We start from the raw sequence: 18277 nt of genomic DNA on the forward strand, positions 1-18277 counted from the left end.
CACACACACACACACACACACACACACACACACACGTGGGAAGCCCTTCTCGCAAGTGATTGGGCACCTCCCTGACTGGGTGTGAGGCATTCCTGCTAAACTGTGTCAGAACTAATCCCCACCCTTTCTAGGTGCGAGAGCCCATCCGTGTGGGGGTGTGACTGACCATTGACCCTGAGACCAATCACTGACCCTGACCTTGGAATGCTGTCCCCCTCGACCTTCATTGGATGGAATTTTCCCCTGAATTTCTTGTTCCCCAATAAAAGGCTATCCTCTGGTGTTCTCTCTCTCTCTCTCTCTCTCTCTCTCTCTCTCTCTCTCCCTCTCTCTCCTGCAAGTCTCTTGTATAAACCTCGCTATCCCACTGGGTAGCTCGAGGCAGGAGCCAGAGGGGGAGCTGTTTCAGACCTGGTCAAAGAAAAAGATAAATTGAGTTTATGTGTATTAATTTTGATCTCACTAGTTAACTTCTATGCTTAGAACCTCTAGTATGAAGCTAGCGTGCTGGTGGCGCAGCAGACACACACACACACACACACAAACAAACACTCCAAGCACCCAGATTACAGTCTTATAATTAGTTGGATTCTGCTAGGAAAAAGGCAGTTTTCTTATATACTTGCCTGCACCCCCAAATTATTTCATATCTTCTGACTTTTGCATTTTCAAAGTCAGCAATTAAATTGTTTTACTTTAAAGAGTCAGTAACATATGGGAAATACTATTTCACTCACTTTGGATACAATAAATAGTGAATTACTGTTCTTTTAAGGCTTATTTCAGAGCACCAAGTATTTGTGTTTCCTAACTATGGGGCGTGATATCTACATTTAATTTACATTGGAACCAGTACAAATTGTCCGTTTTGCTTTATGGATAAAACCCAGCATGGTCAGAGTATTTCTTGTTTTCAATTTCTCCTCATGATATTCTCCTCTCGTTTTTATTTATTTATTTTTAAATTAATTCATTTTTTTTTTTAGTACTGGGGATTGAATACAGTGACACTCTGTTACTGAGCTACATCCCCAGCCTTTTTAAAATATTTGTTTTGAGACAAATTGCCCAGACTGACCTTGAACGGGCAGTCCTCCTGCTTCAACCTGAGTAGCTGGGATTGCAGGCATGTGCCACTGCAACTGCTTCCCTCACTTTTTCTGTTCTAGCCACGTGGGTTTTCAAGATCAGAAATGTCTTCACCAGAGTGCTGTCTTCTCTGACTGACTAAAATATATTCCCCTGTAACCTTTACCTAACAAAATCTTGCTAATTTTCCCTGTTGCAACTTAAATGTCCCTCCTTCCAAATCCCAATCTAAATTGAGCTCCTCTACTATTCAATCATAGTGTTCTGCATTGTAAGTTAAGATGCCTTTGGTTTTCAGAAGCTGAAAGACCAAACATATCAGTAGGGTCTTTAATACCAGCAATGTTTTGGGGGCACAGAGAAAAACAATCACTACTATGTTTTTATTTTTGTTTTTAATTTACCAACTTGACCACTTTTTAAAAATATCTTTATTTTTATGTGGTGCTGAGAATTGAACCCAGTGCCTCACGAATGCCAGGCGAGCGCGCTACCACTTGAGCCACATCCCCAGCCCCACTACTATGTTTTTAATGCTCACTTTATAAACCTTAAAAATGTATTAAACATATTTCTAGAAATACTGTTCTGGGGCTAGGGTTGTGGCTCAGCAGTAGAGCGTTCCCCTAGCACGTGCGAGGCCCCGGGTTCGATCCTCAGCAACACACACACACAAAAAAAAATAAAATAAAATAAAGAAATACTGTTCTTTGTTATCCAACACAGTATTCACTAACCACATGGGGCTGTTGAGTGCTTGAAATATGACTCATCCAATTGAGAATTGAGTTTAAATTTTTTAATTTTTAATTAATTGAAATTGTAGAAAAACTAATGTATGTAGATCTTTCTTCAACTGTAAATTTTAGCAAATTTAAATATAGACCTAATTAAGAGTAAGCAAATGAATTGAGTATTATTAAATTGCCAATTTAATAATGAGAACACAGTTTTGATAAAAAGGAAAAAGGTTTATTGCTTTGCTAGTTATAGAGAAGCACAGGGGAATCCAGTCCCAGAGACTGTGGTTCTGCCCAAAAATGAGAACAGAGGGCTTTTAAGGAAGCTCTTTCTCAAAAGCTGCACTCCAGGTGTGTTTTGACAGAGGTCCAGTCCCTGATGGTGTATTGAAATTCATTTGTTAATTTGTGAGATAGCCACTTCTTAGGTCTTCTGGTGACATCTCTTTCCTATGGTGGGTATGCACTCAAAGAAAGATAACTTGGTCCAGGATGGGAAAAGGTTAGTGACAGGGAGAGGAAGAAGAGGAAAAGAAAAACATGTCCCTTTTTAAAATAAGCAGCAAGGGCTGTTTTCTAAAGGTGAAGTAAACCAGTATTACGTATATACTGGAAAAAAAATGTAAATTATCTCAAATTTTATAGTGTTTATCATTTGAAATGATAATATCTTTGATACATTGGGTTAAATAAAATATACTAAAATTTTTTTCATCTGCTTTTCACTCTTGTAATGTGGCCACTAGAAAATTTTAAATTACCCATTATTAGCATTGTATTTGTATTGAACAACATTACCCACACACATTAAAATAGTTACACAACCAATAAATCAAAACATAAATTTAACAAAGTTTCCACTTAAGAGTTTTAAGCTGGGAGAAAAAAAACAAAATCAGATAGATATTTTTAAATCCTAATGTGTAACACAGTTGAAGCTAGATTGGAGCTCAGGGCCAGAAAAGATAAAGTATTGGGTACAAAAGAATGCGACTGTAGTAATCTAGATGAGTAATGATAGTGGTTTAGATGGTGAAGAGATGGTGAAGAGGAGGGCATGCATCTGAGAAAAAGTTGGGAAGTAAAACTCATACTCTCAATGAGATTCTTCTCCGATTTAGTAAAAACACTGATTATAAACGAATTTAATCAAATGCTATACTTTAATCAAAGTATTGATTACAGATTTAATAAGGTTCTTCCACAATTTTATTAAAATCACAAATCTAATAGATCCTCTATACTTCAAAAAACTATTAAAAAGGATTACATGTATTATCCCGTGATTACAGAATTCATTGCAACCTATTTAAACTGGTCACCATGGGGGGTATGACTCGCACGCAGAAGCTGTCGGACGATGAACTAATGATTGGGTGAGATGAACGACTGAATGGAATCGTGCTCAACAATCTAGAGAAAAAAAACAAGGCTGGCCAGGCCCCGCCTCCAGAGGACACGTCAGTCAGAGGCCCCGCCCACCGCTGGGCGGAGCGGCTACGCCTTCCGGGCTTTGGCTGGGACCCGCGCCAGCGCCAGGCTCAGACTCCAAAGCCGTCAGGCTCTTGGGCCGGCTGCTGCGGACACGCCAACATCCTCCGAGCTATATAATTCCGAAGAGGGAAACAACAGAGCCATAGGCGGAGCTCGCGTCGGACACGCCCCCGCGGGCAGTGCTTCCGGGGCAGGGGGCGGGGCCTCCGGAAGTGACCGGTCGCCGTCTGCTGTTCGTTGTTTTAGTGGCTGACGGGAAGGAGAGGCCCGAGCTCCGACAACGCCGCGGGGCGGCAGTCACGACCAGCTCCTGGGCGGTCGCTATCTCCTGGACGAGCCAGAAGCGAGGACTGCCGGCTGCGGAGCTGCGAGCGCTATTCCCGCTCGCCTTTGGATCTCATCATGTCGCGGGGCTCTATCGAGATTCCCCTCCGGGACACTGACGAGGTAGGTGTCCAGTGTGGAAGGGGTGGGGGTCGTGAACTTGGACTATGACCCCCACCGACTTCGCTAGACTTCGTTTCCGAAGAGGGCACACCCTTCTCCCGCAGGAGCCTCGATCGAAATCCCCAGCCAAAGCCCTGATCACCTTCCCTCGCCCCTGCGCTGCATCGTGGCAGGTTACTGGAGGAGGAGTTCTTGAAAGTTCCTCTCCAACCTGTTTTTATTTGACAGTACTCTTATTTTTTTCCCCGATTCACCGGCGCAGGAGCGTGAGAGTGCCCAATAAACTGAAGCACCTCACAGATTACAGAGGTGGGCGCTGATGTCACGGTGATCCACCTGCTACTCGAACTCCTAGGAATATATAGCACGTTGCCTCTTATGCATTAGAAACTCGAGTATGTCGTGGTACATTATGTGCGAAGTAAACTTAGCCACTACAGCGTGCTGATGGAATTAACCCCCTTTCCCTTACACTGCCTCATTCATGGGTGGCCTTTGGTTTGTCTGAGTAAATCTCAGCTTTGATGTTCAATCTTCTTGGATATTGCATGTACTTACTTTGGTTGGTTGGTTTGAGGTGTAATATCGAGATATAATTCACTTATAAAATCCAGTTTTCTTTTGTATATATTCCCAAAGTTGTGAAACTATTACCTCCATCTAGTTCCAGAACATTTTTCTATTATTATTTTTGTTCCCACATTCAGTAATGATTGTGACACACAAATGCTGCTTCCATGATTTATGTGTACAGTGGCATTCAACTTTGCATGGCCTCTAGAGTCATGTTTCTCCAAGGTGTCAGACCTATGGCATCATTCTTCAGGGTGCTTATCAGCACTTTACTTGGATTTATAGATGAAATAGGGTTTTGTTTTGTTACTTTTGAGTAAACAAAGCATTTGTAGCATTTTATAGTTCTAGTATTTGGAGACAATTACCAGTGTTCTTTGTTTCTCTAGACTTTTACTTTAACGTGTTAGTAGTTTGTTTGTCCTGTGCTCCCTAAATATTAATACATATTGGCCAAAACACAGACATATGTTTTCTCTCAAATGTGGAAACTAAACTTTAAAAAAAAAAAAATACTTGAAAGTAGAAGAGGGACTTTTATGGAATTGGGAAGGGGGAGCAGGAGGAAAGGGGAAATAAGGGAGGTTAAGAAAGAGTAGAAGGGAGGGTGAACATTATCAATGCAAGATATATGTGCATGTATGAAATTGTCACTGAAACCCATTAATTTGTACAATTAATCTATGTTTATAAAAACTGTTTGTTGGCTAAACCTTGTTGAAAATGAGTATCCTCTGTATATGTGTGTTGATATATAGTCAGGAAAAACTGAAAAGAAAAATAGGAATTTAAAAAATAAAAATAAGAGATAAAACCTACATTTTGTGTTTTAGGTCATCGAACTTGACTTCGATCAGTTACCGGAGGGAGATGAAGTTATCAGTATTCTGAAACAGGAACACACACAACTGCACATATGGATTGCTTTGGCGGTCAGTGTTCATGTAGCAAATAGTTTTTATTTGTTGACTGGGAAAATATGTGTTTTCTGTTTTCAGATGTAGCAATAGCCAATTTGGGTACATGATAAGTAAATGATTTATGTCATCTGTATGGAAATAAATTATCATTTATTGAACAATAAGACTAGTTTCTTAAGTGATATGCTACTCTGCTGGTAAATTAGTATGTATAAAGATAAAGGCAAAATTCATTTAAGTTAATAGTACTCCAACCCCCTAGTGACAGGCAAACCTTATCTCTTTTATTTTGCTAAAATTTAGTGTGCATTTTCTAGAATATATGGAAATGTAATCACACAATATGTACTTTTTTGTTGTTGCTCTGGCTTTCTTCTCAACATAATTGGTTTGAGATGTATCCATGTTGTTTACTTCTTTTTGAGGCAGAATAGTGTTTGTTGTACAACTATACTACAATTTGTTTATTTATTCACTTATTAGTCAACATTTGGATTGTTTCAAGTATTTTGCTGTTACAAATAAAGCTGCTATAAATATTTGTGTAGTTTTTTTTTTTTTTTTTTAATATGGGCTTCTGCTTTAATGATTCTAATTTGATCCTTTACCTTATAGCTGGAATACTACAAGCAAGGAAAAACAGAAGAGTTTGTAAAGTTGTTGGAAGCAGCACGTATAGATGGTAATTTGGACTATAGAGACCATGAAAAAGACCAGATGACTTGCCTGGATACACTAGCAGCCTATTATGTACAACAGGCTCGAAAAGAAAAGAACAAGGATAATAAGAAGGATCTTATTACACAGGCAACCTTGCTGTATACAATGGCTGATAAAATTATTATGTATGATCAGGTAAAGCAAATCAAATTTCTTGAAATTTCTGAAAGGATAAAACTACCATATGAAAGCAAAATGTGTGTGATAGGCAGCAGATGTTTTTGAAAGAATGTTTCTTAAAATAACCATGTTGATATAATCAAAAAAAAAAAAAAAAAGAAGAAGGGTTCCTCATTAAAATTGGAATTCCTTCAATCCTTATACTTACTGTTGAAGTAATATAGACAAATTTAGTATGTAAAACGTCCTCCTATGTTGAATCAATAATTCTAACATTTCCAGGTAAAATTCAACCATATTTTAAGGAATCTTGAATGTAGTTGTTTGTCATTGTTATTGGCACAGAGGTTTTACATTTGGGGATAATTTCTCATTTTGTAATGAAGAACTGTTTACTGGTAGCTTGAACATTACAGTTGAGAGAGAAATTTGTATTATACTCTACTTCCTTCCTATGTGGTTTTCATTTTTATTTGTATATTTATGGTAAATTATTGTTTGCCCTTAGTAAAGTCTAAGGTGATACATTATTTTATAGAACCATTTGTTGGGAAGAGCCTGCTTCTGTCTACTTGAAGGTGACAAAATGGATCAAGCTGATGCACAATTTCATTTTGTACTCAACCAATCTCCAAATAACATCCCAGCCCTTCTTGGTGAGTGATCTTTGCAACCATCTTAGGAATCTAGTTTTTTCAGCATATGTCTAGACTGTATCTCTTTGTAATAGCACCTTAATAACTGAGCAGGATAGCAAAGTAGAAGAGCTTTATCCTGTTAAAAATAAAATGATCTACAATAGATTATTGTTACAATTGCAAAAATAAAATACATACCAGTTAAAAGTAATTTATTTGCTTCCAGAAAGTCAATAATCTATACTTAGACAACTCAAGTTGTTGCAATTATGCCGTTATAACATTTAATATAAAGACAGAACATCCTGTCTTCGACATAAATTAATATACCCAAATGGAAAACAAGTTTTTAATGTGAAATCGTGTTCATTATTTTTAAGTAGTTCTTACTGAAAGATGTATTAAATTTAAGTAGTTAGTATAAAGTGAGGTAAATTTGTATTAATCAGGCAGTGCATGTTTATTTTTTTTTGAAATCATTATAGGTAAAGCTTGCATTTCATTCAACAAAAAGGATTACAGAGGAGCTCTTGCTTACTATAAGAAGGCGTTACGTACTAATCCAGGATGCCCAGGTAAAAGAAAAACTTTATTTTAGGTCTAATCTGTATATGGCCCAACTTGAAATACTGATAATTTGATAGTTTCTTATGAAGTCAGTTGTGAAAAGGTACTATTGGAGTATTAAAATGACAGAATCAAGATATTTTTTCTCTTTTGGGAGGTGGGGGGCAACCAGTGGTTTAACCCAGGGGTACTTAACCACTGAGCCACATCCCCAATCCTTTTCATTTTTTATTTTGAGACTGGGTCTTGCTAAGTTCCTTAGAGCCTCAGCCTCCTGAAAGATTATTTTTTCTTAGTGTTATCTTTGATTTAATAGCTGGATAATGGATCATATTATGATCTTTTGCCCTATACAACTTTTATTTCTGTTTTAATCAGCCTTTTTTTAAAATTATTTTTTAGTTACACATGAACATAATATTTTATTTCATTTATTGATTTTTATGTGGTGCTGAGGATCAAACCCACTGCCTCACCTGTGCGAGGCAAATGCTCTGCCACTGAGCCACAACCCCAGCCCTAGTCAACCTTTTTTTTGCCACTGTGACTAAATGACCCAACCAGCAGAATTGTAGAGGAGGAAAGGTTTATCTGGGGGCGCACAGTTTTAAAGATCTCAGTCCATAGACAGCAGACTCCATTCTTTGGGACTCAAGGTGAGACAGGACATCATGGCAGAAGAGTGTGGTGAAGGGAAGCAGCTCACATGATGATCAAGAAGCTGAGAGAAACTCTACTGGCTGGATACAAATATATACCCCAAAGCCATGCCCCGATTCCCACCTCCTCCAGCCAAACCCTACCACTTCAGTTACCCCTCAGTTAAATCCCTATCAGGGGATTAATTTGCTGATTGGATTAAGACTCTTACAGTCCAGTCATTTCTCCTCTGAATTTTGCATTATCTCCCACATGAGCTTTTGGGGGACACCTCACATCCAAACCATGACACTTTGCAAAATGTTATTCATTTAGCAGATATTTACTGAGTACCAACACATGTTAGCACTGTTCTTAACCCTGGAAATGTAGCAATGAACTAGAGACCAAAGTCCCTACCCCTCTGTAATTTACTTCCAGTGGGGAAGAAATGAGGAAAATGTATACTATGTAAGATATTGCCAAAGGCTGAAAAGAAGAATAAAGCAAAAAAGGCCTATGAGAAGCATTGGGAGTTGGTAAAAAAGGTGATCAGGGAAATTCATCATAGATAGTAACGTTTGTGTAAAGACCTAAGAAAACTTAAGAGCCATGCAGATATATGGGAGAGTATCATTCCCAGAGGAACATACGAGTTACAAAGGTACTGAAGGAAGATTGAGAAACAGTAATATCTGCGGGATGGGGGGAGAGGATAGTAAGAAATGGGATCAATGATACAACTTAATACTAATCATGTAGGGCATCCTAGATTATTATCAGTTTTTAATGTAACAGATAAAAAGCTATTGGAAAACTTTGAGCAGAAGAAAAGCATAATCTGACTTAGAGTTAAAAAGAGTCATTTGAGCTTCTGAATTGAGTCTAGAGTGGGATGTGGGTGAGTAGGCGATGACAGAAGTAGGACGACTAGGGAGAAGGTTATCACAGTCATCCAGGTCATGTGTGATTGTGGCTCATCTGAGTGCTAATAGTGGCAAAGGTACAAGTAGTCAGATTCTAGGTGTAATTTGAAGGGAGAGCTGATAGAGTAGATGTGATGTGTAAAGACAAGAGTAAGAAGCAAAGATAACTCTTGAATAAGCAGTAGGAAGAATGTAGTTACATTTTACTACATTTGGAAAAATAGTTCAAGGGGAGCTAGTTTTAGACATGAAAAGTTTGAAGTGTCAAGTTTGAAGGGGCAACAAGGGAAGAGATCAGACCCTCAAGAGTTCAGGAAAAAAGTCTGGGCTGAAGTAATGAATTTGAAAGTCATCAACATATAGATGGTGTATAAGCTATGAGACTACATGAAATTACCAGAGGAGTGAATGGAGACAGAAAAGAGGTCCTGGGTGGAGCTCTAGAACACTCTGATATTTAGAGGTGAGGAAAACGAGAAAGAATCGGCAAAGGGACCCGAGAAGGAGAAGCTAGATGTATAGGAGGAAAACAAGGTAAGTGCAGTGTCCTTAAAGCCAGTATAAAACATTTTCAGAAAGAATAGGTATATTGTTAGGCCAAATAAAATAGGGGCAGAGAAATGATCTTTGGATTAAAGAGCATTTAGATCATTAATGACCTTGATAAAAGCAGTTTTTTCTGGAATGGTGGGAGCAAGCACCTCACTGGAGTGAGTTCAAGAGAAAAATGGAAGGAAAGGAATTAGAGACAGCAGTTGTTGTGTGTTTCAAGGAATTTTGCTCCCAAGGGAAGAACAGAAATAAATTGATAACTGGAAAAGGAAATTAATTCAACAAAGGATGTTTATAGGGATGGAAATATAGCTTAGTTGGTGGAGTGCTTGCCTAGCCTATGCAAAGCCCTGTTTCAATCCTCAGCACTGTAAAAAAAAAAAAAAAAAATTGAGGGAATGATGCTTGTATGTGAATGAGGATGATCCAGTAGAGAAGGAAAATATATTTTATGCAGGAAAAATAGGGAAGGGTTGGTGAAGCAGTGGCCTCAAATAGATGAGAAAGAATCCAGTGACTGTGTATCATAGAGGTTGGCCTTAGGTAGGAATTGTTTGTGTTCTGAATGGTCTTGAAATGAGATAGCACATATAAGCATAGATCTGAAGGGAATGATGGTATGTATGTGGAATTGGACACAGTATTTGAAGTCTTAATGAAATTTTTCTCTTTTTAAATATTGCTCTTCAAGAATTTGAAATTGAGTGAGGCATGTTGATGAAGGTAAAATATAGCAGGGGTGTTAGGAGAAAGAATAATACCAATATTATTATAGATGTTCTGTTCAATGATAGAAAGAGGTGAGAGAGGTAGAGAGTGTTACAATCTAACCTCTAGTGAAATCAATTTGTGGTAGGCCAAGCAATTTTGTAGTGTAGCTATACTGAGGCTCATTTGGGGAATTTTGCAACTCATAAGTAGAAAATGTTTAAGCATTCTTGTAATTGAACTCTAAAAATGCTTAATTTGACAAATTGAATGACTTTATTTTATTTTTAGCTGAAGTTCGTTTAGGAATGGGCCATTGCTTCGTGAAACTTAACAAATTAGAGAAAGCCCGTCTAGCATTCAGCAGAGCCTTAGAACTCAATTCCAAATGTGTCGGAGCATTGGTTGGCCTGGCTGTTCTAGAACTCAACAATAAAGAGGTATGTAGGGGAGATATTTTTGACTCATTGTCTAATCTACAGTCTTGTATTTTAAAGTTCCCAGGGCAGATATGCCTTAGAAATCAAGACTTTTGATTATAGAAAGGTTAATATGGTACTTATACTGCATAATATATAATACTTAAGTTATTGGGGCACTGCCCCCAAAGCACACATATTTCTGTGGCAAAATGGTTACTTTTCATACTAATACGATAGCCTCACAATTCAGGTAAAGGGTTCCCATCAAATGAATTTGCTCCACGATTACAAAAACCTGGGTATTTTTTTAAAAAATTGTTTTTGAATTTCCGATAAGGATTGTAGACCTGTGTATCAGTTTGGAATGCTTTCAGTTGCAAGTAACAACCACAACAACAACAAAAAAAACAGTTCAGCAACTTGAAAACATAAGGGTTTTAAACCAAATGTCTAAGCTCTCAGATATGGCACTTCAGTGTCATCAAACCCAGAGTTTTAAAAATATCTTTCTATCCACCTTTCCTTAGTGTATGGCCACCTTTCCTTAGTGTGATAGGCCAAGCAATTTTGTAGTGTAGCTATACTGAGGCTAATTTGGGGAATTTTGCAACTCATAAGTAGAAATGTTTAAGCATTTTTTTTTTTTAATTTATTTATATGCACACTGAACCTATTGCCTCTCACATGCTAGGCAAGTGCTCTACTACTGAGCCACAACCCCAGCCCAGTGTGTGTGGCCTTTCTTCATCATGTCTGTCATCTCATAAGATGGCTGCCACCTTTCCAGGCATCTTGTTATTACATTGGAGGAGAAAATGGAAAGGATAAAAGTATTTCTTAGAGAATCTCTATCTTATATTGAGAAGTTCCCCCATCATGTTTCTTATTTATTACTGTCCAAAATAAGGTCACCAGTGTTTTTCAGCATCAGCACTATTGTAGCATCTCTCCACTTGAGAGAACCAAAAATGACATTGTTCCTAGTTGAGAACCTCTGCTTTAAACCAGTCTCCAGAAATGGGGAATAGATTCTCTTGACTGATGAAAATCAATAATGGGATTGTGGAGGAGGGGAAGGGAGCTTTCCTTCCTGAAATCACACAGGCTATAAAATTTCCATTTTTTTAGTAGGGGAAGAGAAGCAAAATCATTGTTGTGTTATCCATAGATATGGCTGTCACACCAAAAAGACAGCTGAGGCAGGAACTAAAAAGCAGATAAATCTCAAGAACTGAACAAGAGAATAAAAAGAGGAAAAAATGGGGCAACCCCCTGGGTGGCAGAATATTGAGGATTAAAAGGGGGATTTCATTGCAAATGCAACATAGATATTTAAAATTCACAAGAAGCTGATCTTTCTTGTTGCAATGGCAAAATAACACAATTTGCTCAATATAGCATATAAAGTATATAGCTCAATAAATAAAAAGTTCATTAAAGGTGTTGAAAAATAGGTTTGGGGAATATTTTCTAATATTTGCCCTTGGAGATCAGTATGAACTATTTAAAACAATAATAGCAAATATATTTATTATATGAATCTAGTGTCAGAGAATAGGGAATTCTTTACAGTGAGGGTGCTTTTATAATTACAGTTAGTTGGTTTGTTTGATTTTTTCAGTACTGGGGACTAAATTGCTCTAAAACTAAGCTACATCCCCAACTTTTTTATTTTTTATTTTTGAGATAGGATCTTGCTAAGTTGCCCAGGCCTGCCTTAAGCTTATAGTTTTCCTGCCTTAACCTCCCAGATAGCTGGGATTATAGGTGTAACTTATCATTTAAGTTTTGTTAAGAAAACTAAATTCTAACAATTTGGTGACTCATTGATTGAAATTTGTCATTCTTGGTAAAGACTAACTATAATAAGAGTTGTATCTTGGTGTCTGAATTTAGGATTATACAACCTTATTTTTTTGAGGGTATAAAGAAAATTTTGAATAAGTGCTAATTAAGTAATGTTTCCACTCCACTCTATTGCAATGTTTTCTTTTAGGCTGATTCCATCAAAAATGGTGTCCAGCTTCTTTCCAGGGCCTATACTATTGATCCTAGCAACCCTATGGTATTAAACCACTTGGCAAATCATTTTTTCTTCAAAAAGGTAGGAGGAATCATTTATTTTTAAATCCTGATTTTTGTTTTCCTGAATGTAGTTGATTCCTTATTTTTTTTTAACTTGGAAAAAAAATTGAAAATGTCAAAAGAGTTTTTTCTAAATTAGTTTATATTAGTTACTTGGGCTTGGATATATTTGTTTATTCATTCGTTTACTTAATATTTATTGACATTTATACTGTGTGTGACACTGTGATATGAATGTGGAGATGAGTGAGACATGGTTTCTGCACTCAAGGAGTTAAGTTTCATAGAAAACACAGTTGAGTAAGCAAATGTAAATGTAAAAGTAAAGGTCTCTGCCCACTAATGGTAGAAAAATGAGGAAATGATCAAGTGATTATGAAGGGTTTTCACCACAACGGAAAAGCTCTCAAATTAGGTTTTTAGGAGGTGAGCATTAAGCAGTTGAAAAGAGAAAGATAGACTTCTTAAAAATAGTCTTGGCATTTTAGTTCAGTGAGAGCATAGCATGTGGTGGACTTTTTGACCGGCAATGCATTGGATCCAGAGAGTGAGGCATTTGTGTAGTAGAATTTGGATGTACTTATGTGGGTAACAAGGAGTCATTGACATTTTTATGTTTGCAAGTTTACTGTGATACATTTTTTAAGTTGCCACTAATTCTGTAGAAGCAATGATATTTTAGGTATATTAAAATATATAACCAAGATTTTCTTGACAGAGTTTTTATAAAGTGAACATGAAAATTTAACCTACCATATTGAAACCAGGTACTAAATTATACTAAGAACTTTAAACCAGTTAAATAGCAATTTAGATAAAAGCTCACAAAAATGTATCAAATCTTATTGGTAAGAGCTACTATGTTGTTATCAATATGCATTTAAGCATTGCTTACTAAATCCTAAGCACTTTAAAAAATGCATTCCAAGTATTCTGTAATCTTCACAACAATTCTCTGAAATAAATAATCTCCCCATTTTGTGGATGAGCAAACTGAGACATAATTAATAGCCTAAGTGTACATGGCTACTAATTGTAGGTTTTACACTGGCTATAGAAGTACACTGTACTTTCATATGAATTACGATTAAGCTTTAGGCTATAATGGTTATAGTACTAACAGACAACTATTTAGGGAGAAGATGGAAATGTGTTATATAGATAAATGAAATGTTATGATTTATAGAGCAGCTAATCCAACTTAATCTCTGTTATTCAGGATTATAGTAAAGTCCAGCACCTGGCTCTTCATGCATTCCATAATACAGAAGTGGAGGCTATGCAAGCAGAAAGTTGCTATCAGCTGGCCAGATCATTCCACGTTCAGGTAATATAATTTTATAACGTCTCTAAATATCTAGTTCTTGCATTTATAGTTTTTCAGCTCTTTTTAACCTTTTTTTGTGGTCTTATTTGTTTTTAGGAAGATTATGACCAAGCTTTTCAGTACTACTATCAAGCCACACAGTTTGCCTCATCCTCTTTTGTGCTGCCATTTTTTGGCTTGGGACAAATGTATATTTATCGAGGTGACAAAGAAAATGCATCTCAATGTTTTGAGAAAGTTTTGAAAGCTTATCCTAATAATTATGAAACTATGAAAATTCTGGGTTCTCTCTATGCTGCCTCAGAAGATCAAGAAAAACGAGATATTGCCAAGGTAAATTTTTAAAAACCTTGACAAAGTCCTTATTTCTTGTTTTGTTTTGTTTTGTTTTGTTTGGTACCGGGGATTGAACCCAGGGGCACTTAATCACTGAGTCACAGCCCCAATCCTTTTTATATTTTACTTAGAGAAAGGATCTTGCTTAGGACTTTGCTAAGTTGATGAGGCTGGCTTTGAACTTTCAGTCCTCCTGCCTCAGTCTCCTGAACCACTGGGATTATAGGTGTGCACCACTATGCCTGGCTCATTTATTGTTTTTGCTAGTAGAGTTACAGTAGAAGCAGTTTTGTTAAATGAGCTTGTTCTGCTTTAGATAAAAAAGCAGTTGACTTAAGTTAGCCTCCATTTATTACTTTTACAGCACTAATATGATGCTCTCTTTATCCCAGGGCCATTTGAAGAAGGTCACAGAACAATATCCCGATGATGTTGAAGCTTGGATTGAATTGGCACAAATCTTGGAACAGACTGATATACAGGTATTGTAGTCATGCTTTTCATCTTCTATATGTGTTTTTTGAAAACATGGTGTACTATTTCTTTTTGATTTGCACACATACCGTATTTTGTCCACTGCAAAAATACAGGGTGCCCTTTCAGCCTATGGAACAGCAACACGAATCCTTCAAGAGAAAGTGCAGGCTGATGTTCCTCCTGAGATTCTAAATAACGTTGGTGCCCTCCATTTTAGACTTGGAAACCTAGGGGAGGCAAAGGTAGGAAAATTGAAATCTTCCCTTCTTTTATACTTGATCAAGTTGAATGCATATTTTATAGATGTATCAAATCTTTTAACAATGTAATTTTTCTTCCTCACAGAAATATTTTTTGGCATCATTGGATCGTGCAAAGGCAGAAGCTGAGCATGATGAACATTATTATAATGCCATTTCTGTTACCACATCATACAATTTAGCCAGGCTGTATGAGGCTATGTGTGAATTCCATGAAGCAGAAAAACTATATAAAAACATCTTACGAGAGCATCCTAATTATGTTGACTGTAAGAATTTTAAATTTGCTTATGTAATAAAATTCCCACAATAGCAGCAAAAACTTAATTGGGGAAAATTATATTTTGAATGTTCTGATGTCCCTTTTTGTTCAGAGCAGATCTGTGGCCTTAAAAAAAAAGTACAGCTTCACTTACATTTATCCTAGAAAACAAAAGAAACAACAAAATTTACTTGAACTATATTCAATGATTAGGCTATGTTCAGTGGGTCTGCTACCTTTGTTAAGCTTTTATAACTCCTTGGCATATTTTGATAGTGGATTTACATTTGTAACTATCCTTTGATTTCATATCAACATTTTTACAGTGTTTATAAGAGTAAGAGAAGTGGTTTTCCTTGAAACAATTATTACTCAAATGTCCTACTTTGAGTTTTTACAACTTAGACATTGTAAAATATTCAAAGTTTATAATTAAAAAATAATTTACAATAACATATAGTAGTCCCTCCTTATCCATAGTTTCACTCTCCTCAGTTTTATTTGCCCACAGTTCAACTGTTGTCCCAAAATGTTAAACAGAAAATTCCAGAATTAAACAGTTTATAAGTTCTAAATTGTACACCATTCTAAGTAGTGTGATGAAATCTTGTCCTATCCTACTCCATCTAGCCCAGGATATGAATCATCCCTTTGTCCAGTGTATCAATGCTCTATATATTACCCATCTGTTAGTAACTTAGTAGCCATATCAGTTAATAAGGAAGAAAAATTAATAAATTGTATGCTGAGGTTACTAAGATCTATATAGTACAATAAGAGATTTTTAGAGAAAGATCATATTCATATAACTTTCATTACAGTATATTGTTGTAATTGTTCTATTGTTTATCTTTTACTAAAATTTTTTTTTTTTTGGTACTGGGGATTGAACTTAGGGGCACTTAACCACTGAGCCACATTCCCAGCCCTATTTTTATATTTTATTTAGACACAAGGTCTCACTGAGTTGCTAAGTGCCTTGCTGTTGCTGAGGCTGGCTTTGAATTTGTAATCCTCCTGTCTCGGCCTCCTGTGATGCTGAGATTACAGGCATGCACCACCGTGCCTGGCTTACTATCTTAATTTATAAGTTGAACTTTATCAGATAAATTCTCTCTATATATATCAGAAAAAACAGTAATTATAGTGTTCATTACTATCTATAGTTTCTAGCATTTATTGGGGGACTTGGAATGAATCCTTCAAGGATAATGGGGACTTCTGTACTTTATTTAAAAGTACCTAAAACATGTTTTGATTCTAGTCAGATCAGAAGCTTTTTTTTTTGCATCTGTCTTGCCATCATGGATGCAAAAGTGATTTAGAATAAATAAGATTTTTAAAAAAAAAATTTTTTAGACGTCAATGGATCTTTATGTGGTGCGCAGGATTGAACTCAGGGCCTCACACATGCGGGACAAGCACTATACCACTGAGCCACAACTCCAGTCCATTAAACAAATTTTTTTTTTAAGTTGTCGATAAACCTTTATTTATTTATTTATTTTAATTTATATGTGGTGCTGAGAATTGAACCCAGTGCCTCACGCATGCCAAGCAAGTGCGCTACTGCTGAGCCATAACCCAGCCCTTCTTTTCTTTTTATATGTAAGTGTGTATGTGTATGTGGCGCTGGGGATCCAACCTAGGGCCTTGTGCATGCGAGGCAAGCACTCTACCAACTAAGCTGTATCCCCAGCTCAAAAATAAATAATATTTTAGTTGAATAACAGATTAAATTTAAATTGATTTGATAGGTAATAGCCATTATTGTTTTTTTGTTTTGTTTTGTTTTTTGATACTAGGGATTGAGCCCAGGGGCGCTTAACCACTGAGCCACATCCCTAGCCTTTTTTTATGTTTTATTAGAGACAGGGTCTCACTGAATTGCTTAGGGCCTTGCTAAATTGCTGAGGCTGGCTTTGAACTCACAATCTTTCTGCCTGAGCCTCCTGAGCTACTGGGATCACAGGCATGTGCCACCACTGCACCTGGCACATTATTGTTTCTTGAGGAGAAATTTTCCAGAGAAAACAACTTAAATTTGTATGGAACTATATTTTTAAGTGGAAGAACCAACGTCAGAACTCAGGCCTTCTAACTGATGGTCTCTAGTAGCTATTCACTACTTTTCATATGACAAGTAGCTTTTTAAGAAAAAGTAACTGGTAGTAGTATACATTGCAGAGAAATTGGAAACAGAACTTTTAAAATATCTTGGCTTGAGGTAAGGACTTGCAGCAGGGAGCTAGCTTTTGGAATGAACTGGAAGAGATGAATCTTAGATTTCAAACATGACACTTGATTCCAAAATTATAACTCATTAGGTTGATGTTTGATGTTTCTTCACCTATGAGACTTTCTATTCCTTATATGGATGTATTAACAAACACAATTTTCTCAAAAGTATGACTTTAAAGTTATGATCATTTATGGCTAATATTTTGAACATAAAAACTTTCAAATGTATTTTTTCAGGCTATTTGCGTCTAGGAGCCATGGCCAGAGATAAAGGAAACTTTTATGAGGCTTCAGATTGGTTTAAGGAAGCTCTTCAGATTAATCAGGTTAGTAATACTGACTCTCGAGAAATAATTATTTTCACTTTATACCCTGCTTTTCTTTATTTCTCTCTTTCCCTCCGTCCCTCCCTCCCTTCCTTTCTCTCTCTCCTCTCTTTCTTCTCTGTACTAGGGATTCTACTTAGGACCTTGTGCATGCTAGGCAAGCGTTCTACCACCGAGCTACTTTCTCAGCCCTTCTTATTTTTTGCTTTTGAGACAGAATCTTACTAAATCACGCAGGCTGACTTCAAACTTGCAATCCTCCTGCTTCAGCTTCCCAAATAGCTGGAATTACAAGCATGTGCTACTATGCCTAGCTCAGTTTTTCCTTTTAATGACTCGTGTTTCTAATAACCTTGGCATCCTTCTGGGGTTTTTTTTGTTTTGTTTTGCTTTTTTTTTTTTTTTTTT

The 18277-nt window shown here is 36.7% G+C and overlaps 1 protein-coding gene across 1 annotated transcript in view; it reads left to right on the forward strand.

Annotated features, from left to right (window-relative positions):
• The first annotated feature begins 3510 nt into the window (after window positions 1–3510).
• The window catches only part of Ctr9 (CTR9 homolog, Paf1/RNA polymerase II complex component), a 26732-nt gene continuing 11965 nt past the window's right edge, over window positions 3511–18277 (forward strand). The window contains exons 1-13 of the mRNA XM_015477628.2: window positions 3511–3770; window positions 5177–5275; window positions 5879–6118; window positions 6642–6759; window positions 7227–7316; window positions 10425–10573; window positions 12552–12659; window positions 13860–13967; window positions 14064–14300; window positions 14696–14785; window positions 14894–15022; window positions 15126–15309; window positions 17781–17869. Coding sequence (XP_015333114.1) covers window positions 3726–3770; window positions 5177–5275; window positions 5879–6118; window positions 6642–6759; window positions 7227–7316; window positions 10425–10573; window positions 12552–12659; window positions 13860–13967; window positions 14064–14300; window positions 14696–14785; window positions 14894–15022; window positions 15126–15309; window positions 17781–17869 — 1686 coding nt within the window. The 5' untranslated portion in view covers window positions 3511–3725. The remainder of the gene's footprint in view (window positions 3771–5176; window positions 5276–5878; window positions 6119–6641; window positions 6760–7226; window positions 7317–10424; window positions 10574–12551; window positions 12660–13859; window positions 13968–14063; window positions 14301–14695; window positions 14786–14893; window positions 15023–15125; window positions 15310–17780; window positions 17870–18277) is intronic.

The sequence above is a fragment of the Marmota marmota genome, unplaced genomic scaffold (assembly GCF_001458135.2).
Source record: "Marmota marmota marmota unplaced genomic scaffold, marMar, whole genome shotgun sequence".
Classification (NCBI taxonomy): Eukaryota; Metazoa; Chordata; class Mammalia; order Rodentia; family Sciuridae; genus Marmota; species Marmota marmota.